General features: G+C 36.9%; 3 protein-coding genes and 2 long non-coding RNA genes across 7 annotated transcripts in view; 3 read left to right on the forward strand and 2 right to left on the reverse strand.

Moving 5' to 3' along the window:
- Positions 1 to 996, forward strand: part of LOC144566743 (lysine--tRNA ligase, chloroplastic/mitochondrial-like) — a 64963-nt gene extending 63967 nt beyond the window's left edge. For both annotated transcript variants that reach the window (XM_078316763.1, XM_078316762.1), the window contains 3 exons: positions 48 to 138; positions 302 to 502; positions 707 to 996. In XM_078316763.1, coding sequence (XP_078172889.1) covers positions 48 to 138; positions 302 to 502; positions 707 to 799 — 385 coding nt within the window. In that variant the 3' untranslated portion in view covers positions 800 to 996. The remainder of the gene's footprint in view (positions 1 to 47; positions 139 to 301; positions 503 to 706) is intronic.
- A 7732-nt stretch (positions 997 to 8728) lies between these two features.
- LOC144566529 (uncharacterized) lies at positions 8729 to 11411 on the reverse strand. Its single transcript, XR_013515213.1, has 2 exons — positions 10425 to 11411; positions 8729 to 10039 (listed from the first exon to the last, which is right to left on the reverse strand). It is a non-coding gene; the product is annotated as an uncharacterized LOC144566529 (long non-coding RNA).
- A 206-nt stretch (positions 11412 to 11617) lies between these two features.
- On the forward strand, positions 11618 to 13616 carry LOC144566744 (Pentatricopeptide repeat (PPR) superfamily protein). Its single transcript, XM_078316764.1, has 3 exons — positions 11618 to 12021; positions 12219 to 12625; positions 12837 to 13616. The coding sequence occupies exons 1-3, from the start codon at positions 11677 to 11679 to the stop codon at positions 13513 to 13515; spliced, it is 1431 nt and encodes a 476-aa protein (XP_078172890.1). The 5' UTR covers positions 11618 to 11676; the 3' UTR covers positions 13516 to 13616.
- A 602-nt stretch (positions 13617 to 14218) lies between these two features.
- On the reverse strand, positions 14219 to 18820 carry LOC144566745 (putative WD repeat-containing protein C2A9.03). 2 transcript variants are annotated; one of them, XM_078316765.1, is made up of 10 exons: positions 18690 to 18820; positions 17989 to 18149; positions 17739 to 17906; positions 17284 to 17370; positions 16930 to 17067; positions 16112 to 16222; positions 15939 to 16030; positions 15742 to 15847; positions 15189 to 15275; positions 14219 to 14832 (listed from the first exon to the last, which is right to left on the reverse strand). In XM_078316765.1, exons 2-10 carry the CDS (start codon positions 18121 to 18123, stop codon positions 14419 to 14421), a joined length of 1338 nt encoding a protein of 445 aa, XP_078172891.1. In that variant the 5' UTR covers positions 18124 to 18149; positions 18690 to 18820; the 3' UTR covers positions 14219 to 14418. The 2 variants fall into 2 exon arrangements, with proteins under 2 accessions (XP_078172891.1, XP_078172892.1); XM_078316766.1 differs by having other exon boundaries at positions 17989 to 18143; positions 18690 to 18801.
- On the forward strand, positions 16323 to 16764 carry LOC144566747 (uncharacterized). The gene is made up of 2 exons (XR_013515277.1): positions 16323 to 16449; positions 16545 to 16764. It is a non-coding gene; the product is annotated as an uncharacterized LOC144566747 (long non-coding RNA).
- Positions 18821 to 20291: the final 1471 nt, after the last annotated feature.

Raw genomic sequence — 20291 nt, forward strand, 5'->3', positions numbered from 1 at the left:
TAGAGGGCATTCGTAAATGCATAACATTTTTTTTTTTTTTATGGCAGATATGCTGGATTGACTGAAAGATTTGAACTCTTCATTTGTGGACGTGAAATCGGGAATGCTTTTTCAGAACTAACAGATCCTATCGATCAGGTATACCCCCCCCCCCCCCCCCCCCCCCCCCCCCCCCTCCCCCACCCCACACACACACAACACACACTGAAACAAAAAAAAATTACATAAGAAAGTTTCTTATAAAAAGAATAAAAATTACTTGACCTTGGAGCATTTCTTTTTATTGTGATTAATACGGCAGAGGAGTAGATTTGAAGATCAGATAAAACAGCACAATGCCAAAAGAGCTGCCCTCGCATCAAAATCAAAATCAAGTGAAGAATCAGAAAAGGCAAAGAATAGCGATGATGATGATGATGATGATGATTACTCTTATGAAGTAACTCTAGATGAGGACTTCTTAACATCCCTAGAATATGGCATGCCCCCTGCTTCTGGCATGGTATACTGTTTTTTTTTTTTTCTAAATTTTTTTCTTATTACACACTGATATTGGAGGTGCTGCAAATGACATAAGAAAAAACAACAGAAGAACACCTAGAAATTAATTTTATCAGAAGAGCATACTACAAATGAAGGATTAAGTTTGCTTATTATTTTTGCATTAGTGGAATTTATTCTAACAGGCTGTTTGTTATTGTTTTAGGGGCTTGGAATTGACCGGCTGGTTATGCTTTTGACAAATTCAGCCAGTATAAGAGATGTGATTGCCTTCCCTGTTTTGAAAGTACAGCAGTAAAGTTTTGATCATGTCATTCGTTTGAGGTTTTGATTATTGCCAGTACAAGGTTTCCATTGTTAGCTCGGATTGGAACTAATTAATAATGGATGTCATTTGGTGGGAATAGGAATAGGAATAATTTGCCTTGATTGTTATTTTAATAGAGTTAATCATTGGAGAAAAGAAATACGGCTGTAGTGTTGTTGTGAAACCAATATTGGAAGAGATTTTGGTTAACTTAATAATTAGCTAGGAATGAATTTATAAACTTTTGAACTGTCGTCAATAAATATTAATAAATAGGAAGTGGGGGTGTTAGGTGTAGTCGGAGCTGTTTGATCTACTTCAAAATTAGTGCAAATGATATATATTTATGAATTTAGAAGGTGATTGTATGGCTTCGATGAGACACCCACCACCACCAGATTAAATTTGGTATGATCCTATCATAGCACTCCGTTCCCCAAATAAATAAATAAATATAATATAATATAATATAGCAAATGAGTAAAGCAAATATTAATGATGATGATTATAATTAGCTAACATGATTAATACATGCATCAAATCAAAAGAGTATGCATGTTTCCGAACTTGGGCCTCGCCAAGTCGGCCCTCGTGTTCACTTTGTTTTTATAATTTTTCTTATTTGGGCCTTCTCAAATAGCCCGTAGGCTGGCCGCTGGCGTTAACTTCAGTTGTCACAGCTAGCGCCCTGCGCCTACCATTCCCTACCGGTTTTTTTATTAATAGAAATAAAATAAATAAAATATTTAAAAAGAACACTACTTTAATTTTTTTGCGAAAACTAGGTAGATCGGGCTCTGTAAACCCGTCCCAGTTAATCATCGTTAATCCTTAACCAGCATCACGGAAAAAAAAAAAAATTCTGGACGGGTTTAATGGCCTCGTCCCCCTCCGTAAAAAAAATAAAAAAATTACGGACGGGTCCTCTTAACCCGTCCCGCTCCGTAAAAAAAAAAAAAATCGCTGGACAGTGATGTGAATTATTACAATACAAGTAATAAATCCTAATTTACGCTCAATTCGGTTGCAAGTGTACAACCTTGTCGAGTAGTACTTAGGGATCGTCTCCACAGGGACAAGTTGGAATATCAAATCTAACCTAACAATTTAATTTAGTAAAAGAAAGTAAAAAAGGTTTTTGTTTGTTCAAAGGTTGGTTTGGTTTCGATTAAAATGAATTAAACTAAAGTCTTAAAGCAAAATCTGAGTTTTTAACAAGTATGAGAAATTAGGGTTTCTTAGAGTTCCTATCCACTAGTGTTATGACTAATTGGTTTATTAAATTTGTTCTTTTAGTTATGAAGGCAGAGTTGGGTGTTGTAGGTACAAAGGGATATCTCTATATTAATACCATCTTTAAATTAGAATAAACGTCACCTCTCGGTACTTGGCTACCCTAATCTAAAGTCATTAAGTTCTTACTGTCCCAATAAATCTAGAAAACTATCTTTCACCTCTCGGTACTTGGCACAATTTTCTAAACTATTAGGTGAAGCCCGTATAAGACAAGCGTCACCTCTCGGTACTTAACCTATCAAATACTCTATTCCTTATGGTCTGGACCTAATATTCAATTTCTCAATTGCAAATACCAAATCCTAGGGTTTCATGTGATTTTGATTAAGTCCTCACAATCAATTAAAATAAAGAATAGATCATAACAAAGAACAAGAATATATAAAATAAAACCAACTAAATCATAACAAAAGTTTCAAGTACAACCCTAATCAACCCTAGAAAAGTCTTTAGCCAGTCATGGCTAAAGCACAAATCAAAAGAATAAAAGAGTTCCAAAGGAAAAAAAAACAATAAAACCGATTGATTAATGATCTCTTCTTCCTTCTTCTCTCTTCTTGCTTTTCCTTGCTTTTCCTTGTTTAATCCTAAAAATTCTGCCTAAAAAACGTCCCCTTATCTATTCTACAAGTCCCCATTTTATACCCCTCATAAAAACTAAGAATAACTCCCTAAAAATAGCAAATTCGGGCTCTGAACCGACTTATTGCGGGCCGCAATGAGTGGAGGCAGTTAACAGACTGCGCAGAAAAATCTGGAGAGGTTATTGCGGGCCGCAATGAGTTTTATTACGGGCCGCAATGAGTTTTATTGCGGGCCGCAATGAGTTTTATTGCGGGCCGCAATGAGTTTTATTGCGGGCCGCAATGAGTGTGTTGGAATGAAAATGCTGTGCTGGAGTAGTTATTGCGGTCCGCAATAAGGTTATTGCGGACCGCAATAAAGGTCCTGGAAATGCTGTATTGAAGATGGTTCTGTCTGAGTTGGTTGCGGCCCGCAATAAATGTGAAATCTACTCCATCTTCGTGCTGTCTTGCTCCAGATCACCTGTCTTGCTCCGTTAAGCTCCAAGCACTTGATTACCTACAAAATAAACACAACTAGGGCAGTAACTTGAACTTTTGGACATTTCTAACCTAATTAAACCTAATTTGAATCAAAACTTGGCTTAATTTACATAACAAACCCTAGGTTTCAATAGATACAATTTCAGCTTATCAGACGGGTTTAAGAATCCCGTCCCCCACTTCTATTTCCTTTCCCTTCATTCTTCCTTCCGCGTTTTGCTTCTCTGGAGACTCTGCTCCGCTCTGTAGGGTAGGCGATCGGCGCATGGGACGGATTAATGCAACCCGTCCGAATCTTTTGTAAAATTTTCCCCTGCACCACCTCTGTCATCTCAAACCGTCTCTGTCATCGATTATTTCAGGTTTATTTTAAATATAATTAAATTAAATTAGTATAGAAATGTGTTAATTTCTAATTTGATTTGTTGTCAAACTATTGATTATAGTAAACTTAATTAATTTGTTAATTGCATTTTAAAAAAATTCATTAGGAGTGTTCAAACGGTTCGGTTTTGGATCGAACCGAATTAGTTCGGTTATTTCGGTTTATTGGATCAGTTCGGTTATTTCGATTTATTAGATCAATTCGGTTGGTTTTTCAAATCGAATTATAACTTCGGTTCGATTCGGTTTGAAAAAAATTTAAAACCGAAATAACTGGTTTATTTCCTAATAGTCCGGTTTATAATCAATTGTTTTAATTAAAAAATTAATATATTTCGGTTTGAACCGAACAAACCGAGCAAATCGAAATAAAACTTTGGTTCGGTTCGGTTGCAATGCTAATTCGGGTCGGTTCGGTACTATTTTAAAAACTGAATGATAACTTTGGTTTGCCAAGTTCGGTTCGGTTTCACGAATATCATGCATGCAAAATGTCATTAATTTTTATTAGTGGTTAGTAATTTTAGTAATTTATTTAATCATATTCTTAATTTTTATTAGTGGTTTGCCAAGTTCGGTTCGGTTCGGTTCGGTTCTATTCTTAATTTAGTAATTTATTTAATAATATTAGTGGTTAGTAAATTTAGATTGTTATTCATTTTTTTTAAAATATCATGCATGCAGAATGTCAAGCAGTCGTGATCCGGGTGGCCCTTCACATGCTGCAGCTGCACATGATGATTTTGGTTTTGAATCGGCATGGTCAGCAAATAATTTTAGCAATTTATTATGGATGCCGCATGACCAACATAAGGTCTCACGAATCCATGATGATGTAAGTTACTCCATGAATCATATAATTTTGTTTTTTTATAGAATGATATAACTATTTGAATTACAATATTTTACTTTAATTAAATTGTATAACATTGACAGGATTACAGAGATGTAGGAGTGGACCCTCGAGGTATCTGGACTGGGATTAAGTACAACGACCTTTGCAAACCATTCTTACTTAGACTCGGTTTGTATCAAGTTTCTCAAATTGCTCACATAAAAATTGATCCAGCACTCCTCGCTGGTCTCGTGGAGCGATGGAGACCAGAGACTCACAGTTTTCATCTTCCCGTGGGAGAGATGACAATTACGCTGCAGGATGTTTCTTGTCTTTGGGCGCTGCCAATCGTAGGGTTACCAGTGACAGGTGCTTCAGACCGTACTTGGTCCATCTTAGTGGATCAACTTCTTGGAAATGGGACCGCAAGTGCGGTGCTTAAAAAGAAAAAGAGATCGGGGCCAAACGACACGCAAGAGGTTCGAACGGCTTCTGGGTATGCTATAAGTTTGAAGGAGTTGCGTATTCGATTTGCTGCAATGCCAAATACGAACCCGGGTGAGCCGACAGAGGAGCAGATACGCCAGTACACAAGGGCGTATGTACTCGATTTGTTCGGGTCTATGTTTTTTGCTGATTCGTCGGGAGATTCGGTTCCGGCAATGTATTTGCAATTTCTACAAGATCTTGATTCCCCGGAACAGTACAACTGGGGTGGGGCTCTTCTGGCTTATCTCTACAGGAGCCTTTGTGTTGCAGTTCAGCGTAAAACAAAGCTTATGTTCGGGCCAAATGTGCTTCTACAACATTGGTGTTGGTCTCGTTTACCGACCGGCCGTCCTCGTCCCTTAAATGATTGGAGTCCAAATTGGGCCAATCCAAATAAGCAAGAGTGTCCAGCATTCGGAGATAAGTGTTGTCTCCATGATTATCGCTATAATGGGTCTGTCGAGGTTCTGGATTTGTTTCCGGCACCATACTATTAACGAATAACTGCGGTTGTATTTCACCGATGATTGGAACCAACTCAATGTATAAATCGAGAAAAGTATACTGGGTTTGGGCACGCATACTTTGGATATAAATACCTCTCCAACTCTGATCGCACACGATTTCAATTTTCTCATAATAACGTCGGGCTGTTGTACCAACATTAATCCGTGCATGTGCTTTTAGGTTATACTCATTCTCAGAATATCCAAGTTGGCGATAAATTTCACCTTTCACATCATACCAACCGTATTCATCAGTCACACTCAATGAGAATCGAGGACTAATACTATACTCTACTCCTTTACGACCGTGTCATATTTCACCACCAAAATAAATTCTCAGCATCAACATGATTAATTTTTTTTATAATTTAACCTACACAATAATGAATAAATTACATGTTATTATTACATTAATAAAAACTAATATTAATTAAATTATTTTACAAAAATTATTGAATGACATAGCAGAAAATAACAAAATCATTTAATTGAACAAATATAAAATTCAATAATTACGTAAAAACAAATTAAATTTGATAACATTTTAGTGATACCATTACAAAATTTACCTATTGAAATATATTCGTAACTAATATTAATTAAATAAAAATTACATAACCTACACAATAATGAATAAATTACATATTATTATTATTACGTTAATAAAAACTAATATTAATTAAATTATTTTATAAAAATTACTGAATGATATAGCATAAAATATAATTGAGTTACCTGTTTGAAATTTGATTTTGCAATTAACAACAATTACTTCTTTCTGTCTCTGTCTGAACGTCTTCTGCTATCTGACTGAAAATGAGGGAGCTTTCTGCGCGAAGGAGAATGAAAATGAGAGCTCTCTGCGCGGAGGAGGTTACTAAGTGGACGGGACGGGTTTAACAAAACCGTCCGGGGTATTAATTTTTTTTTTTAAACGCGAGACGGGTTCAAGCACACCGTCCATAGTTTTTTTTTTTTTTACGGGTCGGGACAGGTTTAAGAATCCCGTCCATGTATTTTTTTTTTTTTACGGAGCGGGACGGGTTAAGAGGACCCGTCCATAATTTTTTTTTTTTTCCGTGATGTTGGTTAAGGTTAACGAGGATTAACCAGGACGGGTCAATTGGACCCGTCTGGTGGGACGGGTATACAGAACCCAATCTACCTAGTTTTCGCAAAAACATAAAAGTTATGTTCTTTTTAAATATTTTTTTTTATTTCTATTAATAAAAAAACCGGCCATTCCCTACGGGTGCGTATCCTCTGAGATATCTCAACTTTTGCATGACCGACGTGTCCGGTGCCTAATCGGGGGTGATGTAGGGGGTCAGTATTATGTGTGCTTTGAGATTCGTGCAGAACGTATTTAAACAGTTGGGATTTTCCATAAAGTCACGCAAAGTTTGAGATATCTCAGAGGATACGAATTCATCCCGTACTTCCCTCCCTAGTCCCTAGTGGTTGCCCCCCCCCCTGATTTTTTTATTAATAGAAATAAAATAAAATAAATATCGAAATACAGGATTACTTTTGGTTATTTTCGAAATATAGGTACAACGGGTTGTGTAAACCCGTCCACCAAACGGATCTAATTATCCCGTCCAGGTTAATTAATGGTTAGCGTTAAACTCAGCAGAGAAAAGGAAAACAAAAAACAAAATTCGGACGGTACTACACAAACCATCCCGAGTCAAAAAAAAGAAAAGAAAAGAAAATCTGGACGGTCTGCTTCAACCAGTCCCGGTTTTAAAAAAGAAAAGAAAAATAAAGATATACCGCTCAGACCAAGGAAGGGTACTTAATACTGGTACAACAGAACCACCATCAGGTACACTGTGATGCCTTAAAACTAGAGGCCAGGAAACAAGTCTGGTCTTGGAAAGGGTTAATTAATACCAAGAGTGCCAAATGTTCTTATGGAAGGCCATACACGGAGGGGTGTCCACGATGGCAGGTTTAAATTGGAGGATACAATCGATTAATCCGACATGTACTAGGTGTGGCCAAGAAAACAAATTTGTAAACCATGTAATCTTTTTTTTTTGCCCGTTAACCCAAGCTACTTGGTATGCCTCACCTCACCCATGGCACTCCATGTGGATCAACTGTCACTTGATTTCACAAGAACCTTAATGGATCTCACATAAGAACCTTAATGGATCTCACATAGGCCGTGGAGGTGAAGGACATTGTGTAATTTCATTTTGAGTATCTGGAAAGCATGCAGCGAGTTTATTTTTGAAGCAAAGATGCATCATGGGACAGTTCTAAAAGGGCAGGATGGGATGAAGGGATGGCTTTTGGCTATATGCATGCGGAGGATCCCTTCCATGCAGAAGCTTTGGCGTTACTGAACACGATCAAGATGTATATATAGGTTGGCAAAAAGGGAAACAACAAAGGACAACCTATTCTTAGACTACATGTGGTTACTAGTAACAATCTCCAAGATTTGCCCTCATGGAAGGCATCTGAAACAGTAGCTGAATGTGTCAGAATTGCAGTCCATGAAGGATTTTCTCTCCATGAGACATGTATCTAGAGAAGCACTTGCAGGGCCTCATCAACTGTCAAATTGGGCGCTGCATCCAGAGTTGAAGCACTTTCGTTTTTTTTTACTCGGGACGGGTTGAAGCAGACCGTCCAGATTTTTTTTTTTGACTCGGGACGGGTTGTGTAGTACTGTCCAGATTTTGTTTTTTTCCTTTTCTCCGCTGAGTTTAACGCTAACCATTAATTAACCCGGACGGAATAATTAGATCCGTCCTGTGGACAGGTTTACACAACCCGTTGTACTTATATTTCGAAAATAACCAAAAGTAATCCCGTATTTCGATATTTTTTTTATTTTATTTTTATTAATAAAAAAATCGGGGTTCCCCCCTGCTCACTCCAGATTTTTCCCCGATTTTTTTATTAATAGAAATAAAATAAAAAATATATCAAAATACAGGATTACTTTTGGTTATTTTCGAAATATAGGTAGAACGGGTTGTGTAAATCCGTCCACCGGACGGGTCTAATTATCCCGTCCGGGTTAATTAATGGTTAGCATTAAACTTAGCGGAGGAAAGAAAAAAAAATAAAACAAAAACAGAATCCGGACGGTACTACACAACCCGTCCCGGGTCCAAAAAAAAAAAAAAAAAAATCTGGACGGTCTGCTTCAATCCGTCCCGGGTTTAAAAAAAAAAATTGTGATTAAATATCACCAAATGGGTCAGTTTCCCATATAGAAATCAAGAACTACAACATTTATTACAATCAACTACGGCCCTGCAAACTGAAACGTCACATGTACAGCAGCAAACAAAAATATAATCTCTCTAAAAAACATACAAAGTAGGTATCTTGGCAACTTCCTTTAAAATATTTTAACAACAATATTAACGAATAATATTGTAATGCTTTAAGCGTGAAATCACAAATTATTAACAAAAAACAACAATATTGTAGTGCCTTAAGCTGGCAATAATGTTTAAAGGAGGGTTCAAATGCACCCAAATTTTTGTACACCCAAATGCACTCTATTTTTCAAATTATTTTTCAAAGTCCGAATAGTCAATCCGAACCGTTAGATGCGATCTATATATTAAGATGTGCTTGGAGACCAAATTTTACATTTTTTAGAATTTTTTTACTATTTATTAAACCACTTTGAAAATCGCTGATCTAATGGTCCAGAAAATGTAAAATCAGCGATTTTCAAATTGGCTTCATAAATAGTAAAAAAATTCCAAAAAATATAAAATTTGGGTGCATTTGAACCCTCCTCTAATGTTTAATAATATTATTATTCAAGAGACCATACCAGTCAGGTATGGTTACAGAATATCAATGGAAAATACCTTCTTGAAAAAGCCAACTGCCCACAAGACAAACTCCTCAGAATGTCCTCCACAAGTTGAGAAACATACTTCTATTCCACTATCCACATTTGAAATTTTCAGAAACTAAACTAAACTGAAAGATCCTTTAAAAATAAAATCAAGTTACAGAGAAAGTGATAAACAATTACTTGAAAGCGCCAAATGTTTTGTATGTGGAAGGTAATTTTACTAGTCTTCTATTTGAAGTGGTGGATTCTCTGATATTTAGACGAAAATGTTGGATCTCTTTGTCATTCGTTCCTACGAATATTAGAAGTTCACAATGCTACATACATGAAATAATTAGGGCACATTACAAAAGCTACATAATCATATAATATTTTAAATAGGCATTGCTAAACTTCATCATAATTCATAAAATAAAAAAATAAAAAAAACTAATACCAAAGAGCTCTACAATTCTTTGAGTTATATTTTTACTATTATTTTTCTTTCCTTTTCTTTGTTGTTTCAAATTTGTGTTCACTTGGATTGTATCATGCATCTTATTTGGGGTTTAGTTGGAGACCAAAATAATCTGAACCACCTTATCAGTATTGCACAAAGTTGGTCAGGCTGGGTACTGATAAAGATCTGCTGGTATCTCTGCTGGTATCTGATGTCTTGGTATCAACCAGCAATCCAACACTTGCTAACAAAATGCCATAACATAGTTAAACTAGTACTAGTGTGCTGCCAGAACTGAGACAATCTATTGCATGAAATTAATAGTTTCACTGGCGAATTAGAAGCTATACCAGTAGTTGTAATCGAGAGAACACCATCTGAAAAATAAACCATCATTTAGTCACAATTTTTAGAAACATTCTGCAAAATCAGAGAAAGTTGTTTCAATTATAAATTGTATCATATTAATGGTATTGATACCAGCTCAGTTGATGCTTTTGGGTTTATAAAAAAACAACTGAAAATAAAAATGAGATGAATTCTATGCATACAATAGAGATGCTTTGAACATATTTCCTTTGTTTACATTTCTATCACAATTATTTGAAAGAAATGCTACCAACACAGCTTAAATTTGGTTATAATTTTTTTTTTTTGAGTAAAGGTTGGAGATATCGTGTCTTACAGTTCGGAAATCCGCTTGCCTATAGATGAATACAAAGGTGGAAAATTAGAGAAACAATGAGAAAAAAAGTGCCTTACAGTTCGGAAAAGCCTTCGAGCGAGAGAAGCCTCCATGCTATGTTGCATGGATACGGGTACGGCGATACGGCAATTCTCAAAAATAAAGGATACGATACGGCTATTATATATTTATTATTTTAATTATATCATTAATTCAACTCTCATGTCATAAGTAAAAAAAAAAAATTGCCATGTAATATGCACACACTTCATAACAGCACCTATGATTTTGAGATGATGTTACCTATTTAATAAATAGAAATCAATTAGAAAATGCAATCAGAAACGTCAGAATATAGTTAATCCATTTAACAACTAACTAATTTTACTAACTAATATATTGAAGTGTTATAAAAGCTAAAGATGTTCATAAACGAATAACGAAGTAGACATACTTATATAAAAGTGAATGGCACATATGACACAAAATAGTCACAATCCAACCAGGCAGCCAAACTTAAAATAAGTAATGACATATGACACAAAATAGTCACAGATTATTCATTTACTGCATACGCAAAGGTATACAGATCAATTTGAAACCTTAGAATCAATGCATACGCAAAGGTATACAGATCAATTTGAAACCTCAGAATCAAAGAAACTGATTAAATAACTTCACCTAATTTTGTGATTAAATAACTTCCAAAATCAAAGAAACTGATTTTAGAACAGTAATAAACTGAAATTTGAAACCTCATAATCAGAAAAATTAACCGGTATTCAAAAGACGAGTGGTTAAACAACTATCAATTGCAAATATTAACGGTGGTTAAACAACTTACTCGGCAGTAGAGAGAAGAGAGATGGCCGGAGAGAGAGGAAACGGAGAGGAGACGAGTGCTGTCGGCGGAGAGGAGATGGCCGGAGGCGGAGAGAGAGGAGACGGAGGGGATCAGTAGAGAGGAGAGCTGTCGGCGGAGAAAAGAACTTTCGTTTTTTTTTTTTTTCTGCGTAGCGCTGCAGACAGAGAAGAAAACCATATGTTGCCGGGACGGGTTGTGCAGTAGCGTCCGGATTTTTTTTTTTTTTTTTTTTCTCCGCTGAATTTAACGCTAACCATTAATTAATCCGGACGGATTAATTAGACCCGTCCGGTGGACCGGTTTACACGACCCGTTGTATCTGTATTTCGAAAATAATCATAAGTAATACCGTATTTCTATATTTTTTTTAATTTATTTCTATTAATAAAAAAATCGGGATTTTTTCTTCCTTCCCATTTTGGATTCAATCAATCAATCGATCGATTGAGAGCGAGAGAAAAGCAATGGCTTCCACGCCCCTCCCCTCATCATCTCTCTTCTACCCCGCCTCCACCTCATTCCCCTCCTCCAAAGTCCAAAAACTCTCTTCAAAACGGAACCAGATTCAAATATCAACATCTGCCAGAGAGAAGAATGACAAGGAGAAGGAGAGGAAGGAGAGGAAGGAGGAGGTGAACCGCAAGATTGCCTCTAGAAAGGCCATTTCGGTTATTCTGCGCCGGGAGGCCACCAAAGCTGTCATAGAGAAGAAGAGAGGCGGTACCAATTCAAAGAAGCTCTTACCCCGCACCGTTCTCGAGGCGCTTCACGAGCGCATCACCGCTCTTAGATGGGAATCGGCACTCCAGGTACCATCCCTAATACCTAATAGCTAATAGCTAATAGCTCCTTCCTTCCCTCCATCCCTCCTTTAGTTGGAACTTAATGAAATAGAGCCCAATTTCATTTCCCAAGGAAAAACAAGGAAAAAAACACAACTCTGCTAATCAATCATATTATATTACTCACTTTTTTCATAATATAACATCCATCCGTAATCCGTTAGGTGTTTGAGCTATTGAGAGAACAGATGTGGTACCGGCCAAACACCGGCATTTACATCAAACTCATGGTCATGCTCGGCAAATGCAAGCAGCCAGAGAAAGCACATGAACTTTTTGTAGCAATGCAGGGTGAAGGCTGTGTCATAAACCACGAGTCTTACACTGCCTTGCTTTCAGCTTATAGTAGAAGCGGTCTCTTTGATGAGGCCTTTTCTCTCTTAGAAAAAATGAAGAACACTGCTGGCTGTCATCCTGATGTGCACACATATTCAATCCTCATAAAGTCATGCCTCCATGTATATGCATTTGATAAGGTTTGGGATTTGATGCTCGATATGCGGAGCTATGGTGTCAGGCCTAACACAGTCACATATAATACACTTGTTGATACATATGGAAGAGTAGGAAGGTACATAACTCTTTCCTTTTCTTGCACATACATTTTTTCTATAAGAAAATAAACCCAATTACAACTGCATAACACTACTTCAAGTAGTACACGCACATGGACAAAGACACTGTAAATCAAATAATTCCTACAAATCACGCAGGGAGGAGATGAAGAATCTCATTACATGATAATAGTATACTGGTATCTAATTCCTTTGTTTGTAAACAAGGTTTCAAGAGATGGAAGCTATGCTCGTAGAGATGCTCTCCAGCCAAGATTGCACTCCTGATGTATGGACGATGAATGCCACACTTCGTGCTTATGGTGCCAGCGGTCAAATTGACACCATGGAAAAATGCTATGACAAATTTACCAAATCAGGTATCTCCCCAACCATCAAAACCTTCAACATCCTTCTTGACTCGTATGGGAAGGCCAAGATGTTCCAAAAAATGGGTGCTGTTATGGAATTCATGCAAAAGTACTACTACTCCTGGACCATTGTCACTTACAATGTGGTGATTGATGCATTTGGCCGAGCTGGTGAACTGAAACAGATGGAGTACATATTTCGGCTGATGAAATCAGAGAGAATTAAGCCAAATTGTGTGACGCTTTGTTCGCTAGTAAGGGCTTATGGGAGAGCAGGGGATAAGGAGATGATAAAGGCTGTCATAAAATTGATTGAGAATTCAGATGTGTTGTTGGACACACCGTTTTTTAATTGTTTGGTTGATGCGTATGCAAGAGTTGGTTGCTTGGGGGAGATGCAAGGGGTTTTGGATATGATGGAAAATAAAAAGTGTAAGCCTGATAAGGTAATAATTAATACAATGGTTAGAGCTTTTGTTAGTAAAGGTATAAATGACCAGAGAGTGCAAGATCTTAGAAATTTGCTCAAAAGATGATGAATTGGATTTTTCTTCTAAATGGGTTTTTGCTTCCCGTGAAGAATTTTGATATATGTAACTAAAGAACTGTATATGTTTTTTGTATTGTGTATTCTGTATATGCTTAATTTTTGTAGAGAAATAAAATACTTAATGTTTTGATAAAAAAAAATCAGTTGTTGTCATGAATACACTATCAGTTAACTCTAAAAGAGAAAAATAAACAGAACGGCTGATCCAACGCTCAAATATATCGTCATTAAAATTAACGATGTCAATGTCAATGTCACGTAAATATAACTCCGCAGCAAAGACAGCTCATGTCATGGGGCATCACAGAGAGCATGGATTTTAGCATAGCAAAGATCTGTGAAGACTATTACATGGTAATGATTTCGCTCAGGCTTCAGATGGAGTGAAAAATTCATCCCAAGTTCATTACAGAAGCGAGGGGAATTGAAACACTGGTGGAAAGCACAAAAGTTGAGAAGAAATTCTATGATGCAAGATTCTGTTGCATTAAGCAAGTTTTATTAACAAAATCTGGTTGCCGCTAGGCTACTTAAGAAGAAGAAGAAAATAGAGAGGGAGCAATGGAAGCATCAACTCTGAAGAGAACTTTTCTCCATGCATGTGATATGTTATCTTTATCTTTCCTCCATGCATGTTAGTCCTTGTATACTATTAAAAGAACACATTAGAGCTTCTAATAACACTGCAATTTGGTGATATAATAATGAATTATTCATTACCAAAACTCATGTACACAATAAAATTCTAACAAACTTCAATAAGATTGATTCAACCTCTTTTTGGGCATGCATTCTTCTATACATCCAAAGCTACTTTAATTTCAGAGTCTGATCAACGGACCAAAATTAAACCTGCCTGTAACTTAGATGTATGTTCAAAGCTCTGCCTTCATACAAACAAGTCCAAGTATTCATATGCCTGCCGCCTCTTAAAATGTAGCAAACTTGCATAGACCCGGTCCCATACACCAATATATAGAGAGTCATCATCTGGGCCCAGAGAAATTCCTGAAATCTCCCCAAAAAAGTCAATCTCTTGCCTCTTGTTATAATTTAGAGATGAGTTGTAAACATGCACGAAATCTGCGGCTTCAGCAAAGAACAAGAACTGGCCATCAGGTGAGTAACGGACAGACCGGATCGCACCAATGTTTCCTTTTAAGACTGAGAGAGAAGAAGAAAGGTTCCGCACATCCCATATGCGGCACGACTTGTCTTGATTTCCAGTTGCAAAATAGATGCCGCTTGGATGCCATGCTGAAGCAAATGAGTAGTCTACATGCCCCGACAGTTTAGATATTACCTAAAATTTGCGAATGTTTTTTATAATGAATAAGAATTACAAGTGCTCAATTTGGGAAATTTGTTAAATTCATCTCCTTCCTCATTGTTGCTATCAAAAGTCAGCTTTACTTGCTCTTTATCTCTAGAACAAGTTATATGAAATTTGTTCTTCTGGAGAGAAGCATGAACAGACCTAGACTTTTTCTTTACTCCGGTAGCCATTATATTGATATCATGATAACAACACCAAGTACATAAAATCAGCAGCAAACAACAATCTATTGATAATAGCAATTAATGGTTCGCTTATTCTTTGATATTTAGAGATAATTGCTTAATTTATACAAGTATTACTTTGGATAAATTATTATTTACCTTGCCATTTTGTGAATCAGCAAGTAATCCATCTCGGTCATCTCCAAGCACAGTCATAAACTTCCTATCTGGGCTTATTGATGTATGCTGACAACAACAATAACAAATTTTAGTGAGAGAGAGAAACTTTGCCACAGTTTCGGATTGCATGATAAGCAAATAAATACATGGAGTAGAACTAGGGTGTTCTGAAGTTCACCAAGTCACTTTGTGAACTCAACTCTAAAACCTACCGGATTGGCTTTAAATGACAAATCCAAACCGTTGAAACCCATCTACCTTACTAGTGATATATCTACATGCGAAAATTTTACAATTTTTGAATTAATTTTGTATAGAGTCAAGTGGTCAAAAAGGTTCAAAAAATGAATGCATTAAAATTAATTTATAAACCTTCTAATTTTGAAAATTTTCACATGTACAAGTGATCACTTGTAAGGTAGATGGGTTTCAACAGTTCGGATTCGTCATTTTAGAGTTGAGTTCACAAAGGGGCTCGGTGAACTTAAGAATACCCTAGTTCTACTCAAATACATGATATTGATTAACTTACATTAACAGACCATGGGAAGCGAAAGTGATTTCTAAGTTGAAACTTCTCTACATCAAATTCACGAACACGGCAATCATTGTTTGCGACCATGAAGTGGGTCCCACCTCTAGAAATTTATAAAGTCATAAAGTCATTAGTTAGACTGGATTCAATGTCCAATAGCTTTGCAGTAGCGGAATGATAAATAAAGCAATTACCTGAAATCCTTGTATATTTCAATAGCATTTGTGATAGCATTTTCATCAAAGGTTGTCCTCGCACAGAAGCTAACTCCTTGTCTATCCAAAGCCTATACAACAACAATACACAAAAGTATTAATACCAGGAGCAGGTTTGATTATCACAAGCATTTTTTGTAAGAAATGCTTACCTTACAAATAAGTTCTCCCTGAAACCCCCCAGCAATCAACAAACCCTCGTTCACTGTAAATGTAGTTACATTTACTCCAAAGAGCCCTTCTTGTACACTTCCCGGATATCTCTGTAAATCAGAATAGCAGTTAGGTTTTAAGTTATTCTATTTATGCCATAACAGTAGAAAATTCTTTTCACCCCCACTCCCCTCTCCAAATACCAGAAAACCACCCAAAAAAGGCTAAATGAAAGGCCTCTCTTGGAGCCAATTTTTTTTTTTACCATCTTTATAAAAAAGAAGATAAACCCTTTCGCCAGTTTTTCTGAAAATTTTCATATTTACCAGGTTCGCAGGTTATACCTGCGAAACCAGCAGGCTCGTCCCACAGATTCCCTTTATAAATGGTCCCGCAAATTATATCTGCGGGACCAGCCTGCTGGTTTCACAGGTATAAATGAGTGCTTAAATTGTTTATTTTTTTTTTTAAATGGTCCTGCAGAAATTCCATTTTTAAATGGTCCCGCATATTATATCTGCAGGACCAGCCTGCTGGTTTCTCAGGTATAAATGAGTGGTTAAATTGTTAATTTTATTTTTAAAGATGGTAAATAGAAACTTTGGATCTTGGATATCAGATGGGGAAAAACAAATGAGAGGGAAAAAAAGAAAATATGCACAGCAATACAACTTAGGGAACAGAAAGGATCATATACAAATGTAAAATTAATAAAAAAGATCGTACTACGAGTACTATAAAGCATGGTTTAAATAATCAATAAATCCTAATGCAAGTCAACACAATTAACTACTAAGAAGAGAAAGAAAAGTAAGACCTCAACTGGGGTCACTTGTCCCGAAAAATTCAGCACTTCAGTCAATTTGTGTGATAAAGATGACCAATGATATACAGCTGATGCATCTGACATGAAGTACACATCATGCTTAGAAGTTGCCCATACCAGGTTCCTTAGCTGAAAAAGAATATAATAAAGTAACTTTCTAGGTGAGAAAAACGAAAATCAGTATTCATTTAACAGGAAAATATTACTTGCTAGTAGCTCTATGCATAAGCTGGTTTACTTCTTCTTCTTGAAAGCCTTTACTGGTTGAAGGTTAACCTTCTGATATTAAAGGAAAGTATATATGAATGTTCCCTATCATATAGTAACAGCAAAAGTCAAATTCACCTGGAAGTGAAGGATCAAAGGATTGACTGCTCTAGCATTATACTGGAAGTCATAATAAGTACTGCCCTTCTTTACTTGCTTGCATGTCTAACCAAAAGAATACCAAATAAAAATTAAATGAAGAAAATAAAAATGTCTTACAAAAGTAAAAGCCGTGCTACCTCATAATACACACATCACTAATCAGTCAAAAATAATGTAACTCTAATGGCTCCTTTAATTACAACCTAATTGAGGTTTAAGTTTCTTTCTTTAATTGGCCACAAGGCAGTAACGAAAGCTTGTTTTCTAGAGGTTTATTATCAAGATAATGAGGTCATTTGTTCAAGCTTAAGAGAGATTAACTGATACAATCAGATAATTCAAAGGCAGGAAATGGATAAAGAATGCAAAATCAAAGAAAACAGCAGAAAATAAAACCAAATTGTTCGAGGTGTTGTAAAAAAGAAACATACCTTTTCCACAAGGTCACTAGAGTTGGGAAAATTTTCATAGTTCTTGTATTGCTCTACACGGGTTTTTCTATATTCCTGCCTGGTAACTTGTAATCTGTCCCAAGGAATTCCTTGTATGTCTTTACCTCTCCTTGCTTCTGCAGCTGATGTATCTGTGATCCTTATAAGCTGTGAAAAGTTTTTCCATTAACAGCTGATGCAACCTCTACCTGTGATGGAAAAGGAAAAGGAAAAGGTAAAAAAAAAATACCTGAGCATATTCATCATCATCTGGTTCGTCTCCATTTGTTGGTCCATTGGGATATTCGAGAACAACAAAGTCTCCCTCTTCAATTTCTCCTTCTTCATCCATGTATTCCAATTCCTCCACCCCATTAATAGACATCACTTTCACTTTCACTTTCACTTTCTCTGATGAAATAAACAAACATAAATTAAGCAAGCAAAGGATAGATACAAGTACCAGTTTAGACTGGATCGATCGAGATGGAATTAAACTAACAAATTTGAAGCTTACTACTACTACTACTAGGGAAAGGAAAGGAAAGGAAAGGAAAGGACACAGGGACCTGCCCTGCATACAATGTAATAGCCAGTGAAGTTTCTCCCCCAATAAGAAAGAACTGATTGGACGTAACAGAATGAATGAATATAGCTTATACAAATTACCCATCTCGTTTTTCAATTAGAGACGAACCAAACAATAATTGCTTTGATATTACCTTGATTAAATACAACTCAGATTTCAGACAATCCAGCCAAGAAAATTTTTAGGAAAGTAATTCCATTAATTCGATAGCAAGGAACAAAAAAAATCAGTAGTCTGTAGTCTGTAGACAAGACAAACTACTTACTTATGCATGTCTATTAATGGCCCCAAGAGAGACAGACAACAAAATAAAATAAAATCAAGAAGAAGAAGAAGAAGAAGAAGAAGAAGAAGAAGAGTACCGGACAGACAGTAATAGAATAGAAGCGTTTCAGATTTAATCGCAAAAGACGGGTCTATATCTTCTCAATCCTTTCGCTTCTCTTTCGCTCGCTCTCACTCTCTCTCGTCTCGTCTCGCTCTCCCTATTCCCTAGTCCCTAGTCCCTACAACTGCTACTGCGAGAGAGAAAGAGAGAGAGAGAGAGAGAAAGATAGAAGCGGCTGCGGCAGTTTCCTGCAAAGGAAAAGGGAAGGAGGCGCGGCCCGATAGATATATCAGATGCGTCACACCGACTTATGATATGATGGGTCCACCGACTAATGAGGGATGAATATGAATTCAGAGATGATATCATATACCATTACATTTACATATATGGCGCAACCGCAACCGCAACCGCAACCGCAACGCAAGACAATGCTCATTCTAGAAACACAACCCAAATTGCCAATTGCGACTCTATCCACCCTATTCGCGTCGAGTGCGTATCCTCTAAGATATCTCAACTTGCGTGACCGACGTGTCCGGTGCCTATTCGGAGGTGATGTAGGGGGTCTATGTTTGCTTTGAGATTCGTGTATAACGTATTTAAACGGTTGAGATTTTTCATAAAGTCACTCAAAGTTTGAGATATCTCAGAGGATACGAATTCATTCGCGTGTCGGTTTCTCATTTGAGAGGGAGGAGACGTCGTCCATCCTCTGCTATCATCAACTATTGCAACACCTGCAATTCTTTTGTAGGTTGAGAATTTATTTTCAACCATTTCAGAATGTTCCATTCGCATTTAGCGTAAAACTTTTGTCCTTTTCTCCTAATTAGGTATCCTTTCGTGTAGTGTAAGGAGATATCAGTTCATTTATCTTCATAATTATTAATATTCACCATTTCATTTAACTCACTTCACATTAAATTAAAAAATCAATTTATAAATACATACTACTATTGGCGGCCATTTTTATTAATACCCCCCTCTAAAAAAGAAAATTTTAAAAATAACCTTGTTTCTATTTTTTTTTTTTTTATGCCCTGACCGCCCAGCCCACGGGCAGCCCAAAATTCCTACTGGAGCGCCCATCACAAAGGCGGCCCATAAGCATAGCGAGGCGCCCTAACCACAGGCAGCCCATAGCTCTAGTGGGGCTCCCCCGTGACGGACGGTGCACTAGGGACCCATGACCCTACCCGTTAACAACCCAGCTCTGTCTCTCTTCTCTGTCTCGCTCTCTCTACTCTCTCCCTGTCTTCCCTCCGCACCAGAAGCAAAAACCACCCAAAAAAACCCCCTTGATCGCCTTTCTCTGCCTCTCTGTCTCTCTCTTTGTTGCCTCCGCCAGACGCCTCTGCTGCCTCCTCCACTTCATCGACGGTGTGCTCAACTCCGCCCCTTCCGCCACTGCCGCTGCCTCGCACCTTGCTTCTGCCTCCCTTCTTTCCCGCTTCTCCCTCGCTTGAATGTGAGTTTTTTTTTTCCGATTCGATTAGAATTTAGGTTAGGGTTAAATGCAATTAAATTGTTGAACATGATTAAATTGATTGTTGAATGTGATTCGATTTGATTCGATTAGAGTTTAGGGTTGAATTGCTTGAATTGTTGAATGTGATAATGTGATAATGTGATT

This window comes from Carex rostrata, chromosome 15 (genome assembly GCF_964058835.1).
Source record: "Carex rostrata chromosome 15, lpCarRost1.2, whole genome shotgun sequence".
Classification (NCBI taxonomy): Eukaryota; Viridiplantae; Streptophyta; class Magnoliopsida; order Poales; family Cyperaceae; genus Carex; species Carex rostrata.